General features: G+C 43.3%; 1 protein-coding gene across 1 annotated transcript in view; it reads right to left on the bottom strand.

Moving 5' to 3' along the window:
* Positions 1–471: 471 nt before the first annotated feature.
* ALDH2 (aldehyde dehydrogenase 2 family member) overlaps positions 472–14,850 on the bottom strand; it is a 291,434-nt gene continuing 277,055 nt past the window's right edge. The window contains exons 10-11 of the mRNA XM_053699758.1: positions 882–1,046; positions 472–480 (exon numbers count right to left, since the gene is read on the bottom strand). Coding sequence (XP_053555733.1) covers positions 472–480; positions 882–1,046 — 174 coding nt within the window. The remainder of the gene's footprint in view (positions 481–881; positions 1,047–14,850) is intronic.

Here is a 14,850-nt window from a genome sequence, read left to right as displayed (position 1 = left end):
TCTACTCGGCACATCGATGGCCGCCCACCCGCCTCCCAGGCTTGCTCCCACCCACCAACGATACCGGCCACCGATGTCCGGTGCAGAGAGGGCCACAGAGTGGCTCTCTCTGCATCGGATGGCCATGGGGGGTTATTGCAGGATGCCTCCATATCGAGGCATCACTGCAATAACCGGAAAGCAGCTGGAAGCGAGCAGGATCGCTTCCAGCTGCTTTCCAGACCAAGGACGTACGCCACACGTCCTCGGTCATTAACTGTCTTTTTTTTTGAGGACATGTGGCGTACGTCCTTGGTCATTAAGGGGTTAAAGTTAAAGGTTTTTCTTTGTATACAGTTATGAAGTTTAGGTTTAGGGAAATGGGATAAGAGGGAGGAGGGGGTGGAGAGGGAGTTAGGGAAGGCAGAGGGGAAGGGGGGGAGAAAAATTGATGAAAATGATATAAACAGGGTACTGAAAACTATAATTGTTTTAAGAATACTAGGACATTGTAATCCAGCACACTGTTTTATTATGTTGTATTTGATGTGATCCATGACAATAAAAATTATTTCAACTAAAAATAACAAACACTTGATTGAAGATAAAATAAAACACCTCTTCTCTTTGCTCTTCCTGCTTTAGAGCCAGCAAAGAGAATGACTGAGGGGTGGAGTTAAGGGGGGAGCTATATAGACAGCTCTGCTGTGGTGCTCTCTTTGCTACTTCCTGTGAGGAAGGACAATATCCCACAAGTTAGGATGAATCCGTGGACTCGGTACATCTTGCAAAAGAAAAACAAACCCCATCAAAACAGATTTCAATAAATATTTTATTTTAATAAGTTCTATTAGTTTCTGGGCATAATTCCTTTTAAATTTTTTCGTACACTTGTTCCATACCTCCTCTTTAGCGATGGTCATGTTTTCAGTTACATCTCCAAAAATAGTGGGTTGGATGAAGTACCCTCGATCAGCAGCAGGGCCTCCACCACATAGCAGTTTGGCACCTTCCTGTTTCCCAGATTTAATGTAGCCCAATATCTTGTTAAATTGATCCTCATCCACCTAAAGTCATGAAACCGAAAACAAAAAGGTTCAGTATAATAGAATGTACAGGCAGAATTTTGATATGTATTTTAAGATTTTGTGCATAGTCAGCAAATGTAATGTACATGATAACCCAGTAGATAAAGCATATGTGTTAATAATTATACATATTATCAGTCCCAAAAGGCAGTAACCTTTTCTGTTTAAATATCAGGTTAGGAAAATAGTTACAAGGTACAACAGGCAATGCCTTGAAAAAAATCAAACAATACAACATGTTTATGGCACTTCCAAAAACGTACAAATAAAGAAATGGGATCAAATCTGGCAATAGTGTGTTTGGAAGTTGTCTATCACTGATCTTTATGACAAACACATGGGCTGCAGATTCATGTTTTTAGTAGCCTTAAGAGAGACACTAATCACTAAATACATTTAAAGGGATAGAAATGTGAAAGTTGAAATATGCCTTGATGGATTTCAATTTAGAAGCATTTCGCAAAATATACTTCTATTAGCAAAAATGCTTCTAGTAAAAAGATTACTATTTTTCTGCAGCATATTCACATCTCCTGTGAGGCCTGTGCATCAGTAGTCAAACATTACACCCTCTCAGAAAGTGACTTGTATGATAAATTATGTATTCACAGAAGCAATACATATCACGCCAGCTCTGAGAATGTGAAGTGTTTGAACACTGGTGCACGGCCCTAATAGGACATGTACGTATGCCGAAGAAAAAAGAAAATTTATGCTTACCTGATAAATTTGTTTCTTTTTAGACATGATGAGTCCACGGATTTCATCCTTACTTGTGGAATTACGCCTCCTGATCAGCAGGAGGCGGCAAAGAGCACCACAGCAGAGCTGTTAAATAGCTCCAGTCATTCGACCGAAGTTAGGAAGAGAAAGAAAAAGCCAAGGTGCAGAGGTGTCTGAGACAGGTTATTTGTTTTTGTAAACTTCAGATAACAGGGCGGGCTGTGGACTCATTGTTTCTTTTTAGACACGATCAGGTAAGCATAAATTTTCTTTTCTTTTTAAAGACACACTGAGTCCACGGATTTCATCCTTACTTGTGGAATTACGCCTCCTGGTCAGCAGGAGGCAGCAAAGAGCACCACAGCAGAGCTGTTAAACAGCTCCAGTCATTCGACCGAAGTTAGGAAGAGAAAGAAAAAACATAATTTATGCTTACCTGATAAATTTATTTCTCTTGTAGTGTATTCAGTCCACGGGTCATCCATTACTTATGGGATATTCTCCTTCCCAACAGGAAGTTGCAAGAGGATCACCCAAGCAGAGCTGCTATATAGCTCCTCCCCTCACATGTCATATCCAGTCATTCGACTGAAACAAGACAAGAAAGGAGAAACCATAGGGTGCAGTGGTGACTGGAGTTATAATTAACATTTAGATCTGCCTTAAAAATACAGGGCGGGCCGTGGACTGAATACACTACAAGAGAAATAAATTTTTCAGGTAAGCATAAATTATGTTTTCTCTTGTTAAGTGTATTCAGTCCACGGGTCATCCATTACTTATGGGATACCAATACCAAAGCTAAAGTACACGGATGATGGGAGGGACAAGGCAGGAACTTTAAATGGAAGGAACCACTGCCTGTAGAACCCTTTCTCCCAAAAACAGCCTCCGAAGAAGCAAAAGTGTCAAATTTGTAAAATTTTGAAAAGGTATGCAGCGAAGACCAAGTCGCAGCCTTGCAAATCTGTTCAACAGAGGCCTCATTTTTAAAGGCCCAGGTGGAAGCCACAGCTCTAGTGGAATGAGCTGTAATTCTTTCAGGGGGCTGCTGTCCAGCAGTCTCATAGGCTAAACGTATTATGCTACGAAGCCAAAAGGAGAGAGAGGTAGCCGAAGCTTTTTGACCTCTCCTCTGTCCAGAGTAAACGACAAACAGGGAAGAAGTTTGACGAAAATCTTTAGTTGCCTGTAAATAGAACTTCAGGGCACGGACTACGTCCAGATTATGCAAAAGTCGTTCCTTCTTTGAAGAAGGGTTAGGACACAATGATGGAACAACAATCTCTTGATTGATATTCCTGTTAGAAACTACCTTAGGTAAGAACCCAGGTTTAGTACGCAGAACTACCTTGTCTGAATGGAAAATCAGATAAGGAGAATCACAATGTAAGGCAGATAACTCAGAGACTCTTTGAGCCGAGGAAATAGCCATCAAAAACAGAACTTTCCAAGATAACAGCTTAATATCAATGGAATGAAGGGGTTCAAGCGGAACACCTTGAAGAACTTTAAGAACTAAGTTTAAGCTCCACGGCGGAGCAACAGTCTTAAACACAGGCTTAATCCTAGCCAAAGCCTGACAAAAAGCCTGAACGTCTGGAACTTCTGCCAGACGTTTGTGTAGAAGAATAGACAGAGCAGAAATCTGTCCCTTTAACGAACTAGCAGATAAGCCCTTTTCTAAACCCTCTTGTAGAAAAGACAATATCCTAGGAATCCTAACCTTACTCCATGAGTAACTCTTGGATTCGCACCAATATAAATATTTACGCCATATCTTATGGTAAATTTTTCTGGTAACAGGTTTCCGAGCCTGTATTAAGGTATCAATAACCGACTCCGAGAAGCCACGCTTTGATAGAATCAAGCGTTCAATCTCCATGCAGTCAGCCTCAGAGAAATTAGATTTGGATGGTTGAAAGGACCCTGAATTAGAAGGTCCTGCCTCAGAGGCAGAGACCATGGTGGACAGGACGACATGTCCACTAGGTCTGCATACCAGGTCCTGCGTGGCCACACAGGCGCTATCAGAATCACCGATGCTCTCTCCTGTTTGATCTTGGCAATCAGCCGAGGAAGCAGCGGAAATGGAGGAAACACATAAGCCATGTTGAAAACCCAAGGGGCTGCTAGAGCATCTATCAGCGCCGCTCCCGGGTCTCTGGACCTGGATCCGTAACAAGGAAGTTTGGCGTTCTGGCAAGACGCCATGAGATCCAGTTCTGGTTTGCCCCAACGATGAATCAGTTGAGCGAAGACCTCCGGGTGAAGTTCCCACTCCCCCGGATGAAAAGTCTGGCGACTTAGAAAATCCGCCTCCCGGTTCTCCACGCCTGGGATATAGATCGCTGACAGGTGGCAAGAGTGAGACTCTGCCCAGCGAATTATCTTTGAGACTTCCATCATCGCTAGGGAACTCCTGGTTCCCCCTTGATGGTTGATGTAAGCCACAGTCGTGATGTTGTCCGACTGAAATCTGATGAACTCCAGTGTCGCTAACTGAGGCCAAGCTAGAAGAGCATTGAATATTGCTCTTAATTCCAGAATATTTATTGGGAGGAGTTTCTCCTCCTGAGTCCACAATCCCTGAGCCTTCCGGGAGTTCCAGACTGCGCCCCAACCTAGAAGGCTGGCATCTGTTGTTACAATCGTCCAATCTGGTCTGCGAAAGGTCATACCCCTGGACAGATGGACTCGAGAAAGCCACCAGAGAAGAGAATCTCTGGTCTCTTGATCCAGATTTAGTAGAGGGGATAAATCTGAGTAATCCCATTCCACTGACTTAGCATGCATAATTGCAGCGGTCTGAGATGCAGGCGCGCAAATGGTACTATGTCCATTGCCGCTACCATTAAGCCGATTACTTCCATGCACTGAGCTACTGACGGGTGTGGAATGGAATGAAGGGCACGGCAAGCATTTAGAAGTTTTGATAACCTGGACTCCGTCAGGTAAATTTTCATCGCTATAGAATCTATAAGAGTCCCTAGGAAGGGAACCCTTGTGAGTGGTAATAGAGAACTCTTTTCCACGTTCACCTTCCACCCATGCGACCTCAGAAATGCCAGAACTATCTCTGTATGAGACTTGGCAATTTGAAAACTTGACGCTTGTATCAGAATGTCGTCTAGGTACAGAGCCACCGCTATGCCTCGCGGACTTAGCACCGCCAGAAGTGAGCCCAGAACCTTTGTAAAAATTCTCGGGGCCGTAGCTAACCCGAAGGGAAGAGCTACAAATTGGTAATGCCTGTCTAGAAAGGCAAATCTTAGGTACCGATAATGATCTTTGTGAATCGGTATGTGAAGGTAGGCATCCTTTAAGTCCACTGTGGTCATATACTGACCCTCTTGGATCATGGGTAGGATGTTTCGAATAGTTTCCATTTTGAATGATGGAACCCTTAGGAATTTGTTTAAGATTTTTAGGTCCAAGATTGGTCTGAAGGTTCCCTCTTTCTTGGGAACCACAAACAGATTTGAGTAAAATCCTTGCCCTTGTTCCGTCCGCGGAACTGGGTGGATCACCCCCATTAGTAAGAGGTCTTGTACACAGCGTAGAAACGCCTCTTTCTTTATTTGGTTTGCTGATAACCTTGAAAGATGAAATTGTGGAGAAGAAGCTTTGAAGTCCAGAAGATATCCCTGAGATATGATCGCCAACGCCCAGGGATCCTGGACATCTCTTGCCCAAGCCTGGGCGAAGAGAGAAAGTCTGCCCCCCACTAGATCCGTTTCCGGATAGGGGGCCCTCTCTTCATGCTGTCTTAGGGGCAGAAGTAGGTTTTCTGGCATGCTTGCCCTTGTTCCAGGACTGGTTAGCTTTCCAGCCCTGTCTGTAACGAGCAACAGTTCCTTCCTGTTTTGGGACGGAGGAAGTTGATGCTGCTCCTGCCTTGAAGTTCCGAAAGGCACGAAAAACAGAATTTATGCTTACCTGATAAATTACTTTCTCCAACGGTGTGTCCGGTCCACGGCGTCATCCTTACTTGTGGGATATTCTCTTCCCCAACAGGAAATGGCAAAGAGTCCCAGCAAAGCTGGCCATATAGTCCCTCCTAGGCTCCGCCCACCCCAGTTATTCGACCGACGGACAGGAGGAAATATATATATAGGAGAAACCATATGGTACGGTGGTGACTGTAGTTAGAGAAAATAATTCATCAGACCTGATTAAAAAACCAGGGCGGGCCGTGGACCGGACACACCGTTGGAGAAAGTAATTTATCAGGTAAGCATAAATTCTGTTTTCTCCAACATTGGTGTGTCCGGTCCACGGCGTCATCCTTACTTGTGGGAACCAATACCAAAGCTTTAGGACACGGATGAAGGGAGGGAGCAAATCAGGTTACCTAAACGGAAGGCACCACGGCTTGCAAAACCTCTCTCCCAAAAATAGCCTCCGAAGAAGCAAAAGTATCAAATTTGTCAAATTTGGCAAAAGTGTGCAGTGAAGACCAAGTCGCTGCCTTACATATCTGATCAACAGAAGCCTCGTTCTTGAAGGCCCATGTGGAAGCCACAGCCCTAGTAGAGTGAGCTGTGATTCTTTCAGGAGGCTGCCGTCCGGCAGTCTCGTAAGCCAATCGGATGATGCTTTTAAGCCAAAAGGAAAGAGAGGTAGAAGTCGCTTTTTGACCTCTCCTTTTACCAGAATAGACGACAAACAGAGAAGATGTTTGTCTGAACTCTTTTGTAGCTTCTAAATAGAATTTTAGAGCACGGACTACATCTAAATTGTGTAGCAAACGTTCCTTCTTTGAAACTGGATTCGGACACAAAGAAGGTACAACTATCTCCTGGTTAATATTTTTGTTGGAAACAACCTTTGGAAGAAAACCAGGCTTAGTACGCAAAACAACCTTATCTGAATGGAACACCAGATAGGGCGGAGTACACTGCAGAGCAGATAACTCAGAAACTCTTCTAGCAGAAGAAATAGCAACCAAGAACAGAACTTTCCAAGATAACAACTTAATATCTATGGAATGTAAAGGTTCAAACGGAACCCCTTGGAGAACTGAAAGAACTAGATTTAAACTCCAGGGAGGAGTCAAAGGTCTGTAAACAGGCTTGATCCTAACCAGAGCCTGAACAAATGCTTGAACATCTGGCACAGCTGCCAGTCGTTTGTGTAGTAAGACAGATAAAGCAGAAATCTGTCCCTTTAGAGAACTCGCTGATAATCCTTTCTCCAAACCTTCTTGTAGAAAGGATAGAATCTTAGGAATTTTTATCTTATTCCATGGGAATCCTTTGGATTCACACCAACAGATATATTTTTTCCATATTTTATGGTAAATTTTTCTAGTTACCGGTTTTCTGGCCTGAACCAGAGTATCTATCACAGAATCTGAAAACCCACGCTTCGATAGAATCAAGCGTTCAATCTCCAAGCCGTCAGCTGGAGGGAGACCAGATTTGGATGTTCGAATGGACCCTGAACAAGAAGGTCCTGTCTCAAAAGGTAGCTTCCATGGTGGAGCCGATGACATATTCACCAGGTCTGCATACCAAGTCCTGCGTGGCCACGCAGGAGCTATCAAGATCACCGAGGCCCTCTCCTGATTGATCCTGGCTACCAGCCTGGGAATGAGAGGAAACGGTGGAAATACATAAGCTAGGTTGAAGGTCCAAGGTGCTACTAGTGCATCTACTAGAGTCGCCTTGGGATCCCTGGATCTGGACCCGTAGCAAGGAACCTTGAAGTTCTGACGAGACGCCATCAGATCCATGTCTGGAATGCCCCATAATTGAATTATTTGGGCAAAGATCTCCGGATGGAGTTCCCACTCCCCCGGATGGAATGTCTGACGACTCAGAAAATCCGCCTCCCAGTTTTCCACTCCTGGGATGTGGATCGCAGACAGGTGGCAGGAGTGATCCTCCGCCCATTGAATTATTTTGGTCACTTCTTTCATCGCCAGGGAACTCCTTGTTCCCCCCTGATGATTGATATATGCAACGGTCGTCATGTTGTCTGATTGGAACCTTATGAATCTGGCCTTTGCTAGTTGAGGCCAAGCTCTGAGAGCACTGAATATCGCTCTCAGTTCCAGAATGTTTATCGGGAGAAGAGACTCTTCCCGAGACCATAGACCCTGAGCTTTCAGGGATTCCCAGACCGTGCCCCAGCCCACTAGACTGGCGTTGGTCGTGACAATGACCCACTCTGGTCTGCGGAAGCTCATTCCCTGGGACAGATGGTCCAGGGTCAGCCACCAACGGAGTGAATCTCTGGTCCTTTGATCTACTTGAATCATTGGAGACAAGTCTGTATAATCCCCATTCCACTGTTTGAGCATGCACAGTTGTAATGGTCTTAGATGAATTCGTGCAAAAGGAACTATGTCCATTGTTGCAACCATCAACCCTACTACTTCCATGCACTGCGCTATGGAAGGACGAGGAACAGAATGAAGCACTTGACAAGAGCTTAGAAGTTTTGATTTTCTGACCTCTGTCAGAAAAATCCTCATTTCTAAGGAATCTATTATTGTTCCCAAGAAGGGAACTCTTGTTGACGGGGACAGAACTTTTTTCTATGTTCACCTTCCATCCGTGTGATCTGAGAAAGGCTAGAACGATGTCCGTATGAGCCTTTGCTTTTGACAGGGACGACGCTTGTATTAGAATGTCGTCCAAGTAAGGTACTACTGCAATGCCCCTCGGTCTTAGAACCGCTAGAAGGGACCCTAGCACCTTTGTGAAAATCCTTGGAGCAGTGGCTAACCCGAATGGGAGGGCCACAAACTGGTAATGCTTGTCCAGAAAAGCGAACCTTAGGAACTGATGATGTTCTTTGTGGATAGGAATATGTAGGTACGCATCCTTTAGATCCACGGTAGTCATAAATTGACTTTCCTGGATAGTGGGTAGAATCGTTCGAATGGTTTCCATCTTGAACGATGGTACCCTGAGAAATTTGTTAAGGATCTTCAAATCCAAAATTGGTCTGAAAGTTCCCTCTTTTTTGGGAACTACGAACAGATTGGAATAAAATCCCATTCCTTGTTCCTTTATTGGAACTGGGTGTATCACTCCCATCTTTAACAGGTCTTCTACACACTGTAAGAATGCCTGTCTCTTTATTTGGTTTGAGGATAAGTGAGACATGTGGAACCTTCCCCTTGGGGATAGTTCCTTGAATTCCAGGAGATAACCTTGAGAAACTATTTCTAGCGCCCAGGGATCCTGAACATCTCTTGCCCAAGCCTGAGCAAAGAGAGAGAGTCTGCCCCCCACTAGATCCGGTCCCGGATCGGGGGCTACTCCTTCATGCTGTTTTGTTAGCAGTGGCAGGCTTCTTGGCCTGCTTACCCTTGTTCCAGCCTTGCATCGGTTTCCAGGCTGGTTTGGGTTGTGAGGCATTACCCTCTTGCTTAGAGGATGCAGAATTAGAGGCCGGTCCGTTCCTGAAATTGCGAAAGGGACGAAAATTAGACTTATTTTTAGCCTTAAAAGACCTATCTTGTGGAAGGGCGTGGCCCTTTCCCCCAGTGATGTCTGAAATAATCTCTTTCAATTCTGGTCCAAATAGAGTTTTACCTTTGAAAGGGATGTTAAGCAATTTTGTCTTGGATGACACATCCGCTGACCAAGACTTTAGCCAAAGCGCTCTGCGCGCCACGATAGCAAACCCTGAATTTTTCGCCGCTAATCTAGCTAATTGCAAAGCGGCATCTAAAATAAAAGAGTTAGCCAATTTAAGTGCGTGAACTCTGTCCATAACCTCCTCATATGGAGTCTCTCTACTGAGCGACTTTTCTAGTTCCTCGAACCAGAACCACGCTGCTGTAGTGACAGGAACAATGCACGAAATTGGTTGTAGAAGGTAACCTTGCTGTACAAAAATCTTTTTAAGCAAACCTTCCAATTTTTTATCCATAGGATCTTTGAAAGCACAACTATCTTCGATAGGAATAGTAGTGCGTTTGTTTAGAGTAGAAACTGCCCCCTCGACCTTAGGGACTGTCTGCCATAAGTCCTTTCTGGGGTCGACCATAGGAAATAATTTCTTAAATATAGGGGGGGGAACAAAAGGTATGCCGGGCTTTTCCCACTCCTTATTTACTATGTCCGCCACCCGCTTGGGTATAGGAAAAGCGTCGGGGTGCACCGGAACCTCTAGGAACTTGTCCATCTTGCATAATTTCTCTGGAATGACCAAGCTGTCACAATCATCCAGAGTAGATAACACCTCCTTAAGCAGTGCGTGGAGATGTTCTAATTTAAATTTAAATGTCACAACATCAGGTTCAGCTTGATGAGAAATTTTTCCTGAATCTGAGATTTCTCCATCTGACAAAACCTCCCTCATGGCCCCTTCAGATTGGTGTGAGGGTATGACAGAACAATTATCATCAGCGCCCTCTTGCTCTTCAGTGTTTAAAACAGAGCAATCGCGCTTTCTCTGATAAGTAGGCATTTTCGATAAAATATTTGCTATGGAGTTATCCATTACAGCCGTTAATTGTTGCATGGTAATAAGCATTGGCGCACTAGATGTACTAGGGGCCTCCTGCGTGGGCAAAACTGGTGTAGACACAGTAGGAGATGATGTAGTATCATGTTTACTCCCCTCATCTGAGGAATCATCTTGGGCAATTTCATTATCTGTGGCAGTACTGTCCTTACTTTGTTTGGACGCTATGGCACAATTATCACATAAATTTAAATGGGGAGACACATTGGCTTTCATACATATAGAACATAGCTTATCTGAAGGTACAGACATGTTAAACAGGCTTAAACTTGTCAACAAAGCACAAAAAACGTTTTAAAACAAAACCGTTACTGTCTCTTTAAATTTTAAACAGAAAACACTTTATTACTGAATATGTGAAAAAGTATGAAGGAATTATTCAAAAATTACCAAAATTTCACCACAGTGTCTTAAAGCATTAATAGTATTGCACACCAAATTTCAGAGCTTTAACCCTTAAAATAACAGAACCGGAGCCGTTTATAAATTTAACCCCTATACAGTCCCAGCTATAGTCTTTGCTGAGACCCAACCAAGCCCAGAGGGGAATACGATACCAATTGACGCCTTCTAGAAGCTTTTCCAGCAATTTTTAGATTCTCACACATGCATCTGCATGCCCTGCTCTCAAAAAAACAACTGCGCAGTAATCGTGCGAAAATGAGGCTCAGTCTATAACTAGGAAGGCCCCCTGACTGGAAAAGGTGTCTAACACAGTGCCTGCCGTTTAATAAACGTTCCCCAAGTTTATAAATGCAAATTGTCAGCCTAAATCTGAATAAAATGCCCAAATAAAGCAATCGATTTAGCCCATAAAAATGTCTACCAGTTTTTTAGCCCATAATAAGCCCTTTATTCTGTTTGTTTGACTAAGAAAATGGCTTACCGGTCCCCATGAGGGGGAATGACAGCCTTCCAGCATTACATGGTCTTGTTAGAAATATGGGTAGTCATACCTTAAGCAGAAAAGTCTGCTAACTGTTTCCCCCAACTGAAGTTATTTCATCTCAACAGTCCTATGTGGAAACAGCAATCGATTTTAGTTACTGTCTGCTAAAATCATCTTCCTCTCACAAACAGAAATCTTCATCCTTTTCTGTTTCAGAGTAAATAGTACATACCAGCACTATTTTAAAATAACAAACACTTGATAGAAGAATAAAAACTACATTTGAACACCAAAAAACTCTTAACCATCTCCGTGGAGATGTTGCCTGTGCAACGGCAAAGAGAATGACTGGGGTGGGCGGAGCCTAGGAGGGACTATATGGCCAGCTTTGCTGGGACTCTTTGCCATTTCCTGTTGGGGAAGAGAATATCCCACAAGTAAGGATGACGCCGTGGACCGGACACACCAATGTTGGAGAAATTAGACTGTTTGGCCTTTGATTTGGCCCTGTCCTGAGGAAGAGTATGACCCTTACCTCCAGTAATGTCAGCAATAATTTCTTTCAACCCGGGCCCGAATAAGGTCTGCCCTTTGAAAGGAATATTAAGCAATTTAGATTTAGAAGTCACGTCAGCTGACCAGGATTTAAGCCATAGCGCTCTGTGCGCCTGGATGGCGAATCCGGAGTTCTTAGACGTTAGTTTGGTTAAATGTACAACGGCATCAGAAACAAATGCGTTAGCTAGCTTAAGTGCTTTAAGCTTGTCCATAATCTCATCCAATGGAGCTGTGCGAATGGCCTCTTCCAGAGACTCAAACCAGAATGCCGCAGCAGCAGTGACAGGCGCAATGCATGCAAGGGGCTGTAAGATGAAACCTTGTTGAACAAACATTTTCTTAAGGTAACCCTCTAATTTCTTATCCATTGGATCTGAAAAGGCACAACTATCCTCCACCGGGATAGTGGTACGCTTAGCTAAAGTAGAAACTGCTCCCTCCACCTTAGGGACCGTCTGCCATAAGTCTCGTGTGGTGGCGTCTATTGGAAACATTTTCCTAAATATAGGAAGAGGGGGAAAGGGCACACCGGGTCTATCCCACTCCTTGCTAATAATCTCTGTAAGCCTTTTAGGTATAGGAAAAACGTCAGTACACACCGGCACCGCATAGTATCTATCCAGCCTACATAATTTCTCTGGAATTGCAACCGTGTTACAATCAGAGCCGCTAATACCTCCCCTAGCAATACACTGAGGTTCTCAAGCTTAAATTTAAAATTAGAAATCTCTGAATCCGGTCTCCCTGGATCAGATCCGTCACCCACAGAATGAAGCTCCCCGTCCTCATGTTCTGCAAATTGTGACGCAGTATCGGACATGGCTCTCACATCATCAGCGTGCTCTGTCCTTAACCCAGAGCTATCGCGCTTGCCTCTTAATTCTGGAAATTTAGATAATACTTCTGTCATAACAGTAGCCATGTCTTGCAAAGTGATTTGTATGGGCCTCTCTGATGTACTTGGCGCCACAATATCACGCGCCTCCTGAGCGGGAGGCGAAGGTACTGACACGTGAGGAGAGTTAGTCGGCATAACTTCCCCCTCGTTGTCTGGTGATAATTTCTTTACAGGTAAAGACTGACTTTTATTTAAAGTGACATCAATGCATTTAGTACACATATTTCTATGGGGCTCCACTTTGGCCTTCAAACATAGTGAACAAACAGATTCATCTGTATCAGACATGTTTAAACAGACTAGCAATGAGACTAGCAAGCTTGGAAAATACTTTCAAATAAATTTACAAGCAATATAAAAAAAAAAAAAACGCTATTGCGCCTTTAAGAAGCACAAAAAAACTGTCACAGTTGAAATAACAAGGAACCAAATCAGTTATAGCAACCAAATTTTCACAGTAAATGTATTAAATTAGCAAAGGATTGCACCCACCAGCAAATGGATGATTAACCCCTTAATACCCAAAACGGATAATCAATTTAACAATTAACGTTTTTCTCACAGTCAAACACACTGTCACAGGTCTGCTGTGACTGATTACCTCCCTCAAAATGAATTTTGAAGACCCCTGAGCTCTCTAGAGACGTCCTGGATCATGGAGGAAGAATCCGGAAGACTGTGACTGAATTTTTACTGCGCAAAAAAAGCGCTAAAATAGGCCCCTCCCACTCATATTACAACAGTGGGAAACCTCAGTTAACTGTTTTTATGCAGAAATATACGTTAGCCATGTGGAATAAATCATGCCCCAATAAGTTTTATCACCAAAGTACCTCACAAAAAACGATTAACATGCCAGTAAACATTTTAACATCCATTTTAAAGGTTATGTAGTGTTATTAATAAGCCTGCTACCAGTCGCTTCTACTGCAGTTAAGGCTCATACATTACTTCAGTATTAACAGCATTTTCTTAGTCAAATTCCATTCCTTAGAAAATTACTTTACTGCACATACACTCATCAGCCTGATACCAGTCGCTACTACTGCATTTAAGGCTGTACTTACATTACATCGGTATCAGCAGTATTTTCTTAGTCAATTCCATTCCTTAGAAAAATATTTTACTGCACATACCTCGTTTGCAGGGGACCCTGCATGCTATTCCCTTTTCTGAAGTTACCCCAATCCTCAGAATGTGCGAGAACAGCCAGTGGATCTTAGTTACTTCTGCTAAGATCATAGAAAACGCAGGCAGGTTCTTCTAAATACTGCCTGAGAGAAAAACAGCACACTCCGGTGCCATTTAAAATAACAAACTTTTGATTGAAGAAATAATTAAGTATAAAAACTCCACACTCCTCTCACAGCCTTCCTACTATGTTGAGACTTGCAAGAGAATGACTGGATATGACGTGAGGGGAGGAGCTATATAGCAGCTCTGCTTGGGTGATCCTCTTGCAACTTTCTGTTGGGAAGGAGAATATCCCATAAGTAATGGATGACCCGTGGACTGAATACACTTAACAAGAGAAAGCCAAGGTGCAGAGGTGTCTGAAGTTTACAAAAACAAATAACCTGTCTCAGATAACAGGGCGGGCTGTGGACTCATCGTGTCTAAAAAGAAACAATCAGGTAAGCATAAATTTTCTTTTCTTTTTAAAGACACAATGAGTCCACGGATTTCATTCTTACTTGTGGGATACAATACCAAAGCTAGAGTACACGGATGATAAGGGAGGGACAAGACAGGAAACCTAAACAGAAGGCACCACTGCTTGAAGAACCCTTCTCCCAAAAACAGCCTCAGCAGAAGCAAAAGTATCAAAATTTGTAAAATTTAGAAAAAGTATAAAGTGAAGACCAAGTTGCAGCTTTGCAAATCTGTTCTACAGATGCTTCATTTTTGAATGCCCATGAGGAAGCAACCCTGAACTTTTAGCTGCCAATTTAGTAATTTGCAGAGAAGCATCTGTTATGAAAGAGTTTTCTAATTTCAGAGCTTTAATCCGATCCTGGATTTCCTCTAAAGAAGTCTCAGTCTTAAGAGATTCCGCAAGAGCATCAAACCAATAAGCTGTTCCACTGGTGACCGTAGCAATGCACGCGGCTGGTTGCAATAGCAAACCCTGGTGAACATAGATCTTTTTCAGTAGATCCTCCAACTTCTTATCCATGGGGTCCTTGAAGGCACAACTATCCTCAATAGGAATAGTAGTTCGTTTGGCC

This window comes from Bombina bombina, chromosome 2 (assembly GCF_027579735.1).
Source record: "Bombina bombina isolate aBomBom1 chromosome 2, aBomBom1.pri, whole genome shotgun sequence".
Lineage (NCBI taxonomy): Eukaryota > Metazoa > Chordata > Amphibia > Anura > Bombinatoridae > Bombina > Bombina bombina.
The sequence above is the reverse complement of the archived record's forward strand: the minus strand, read 5'-3'. Positions and strand labels throughout refer to the sequence as shown.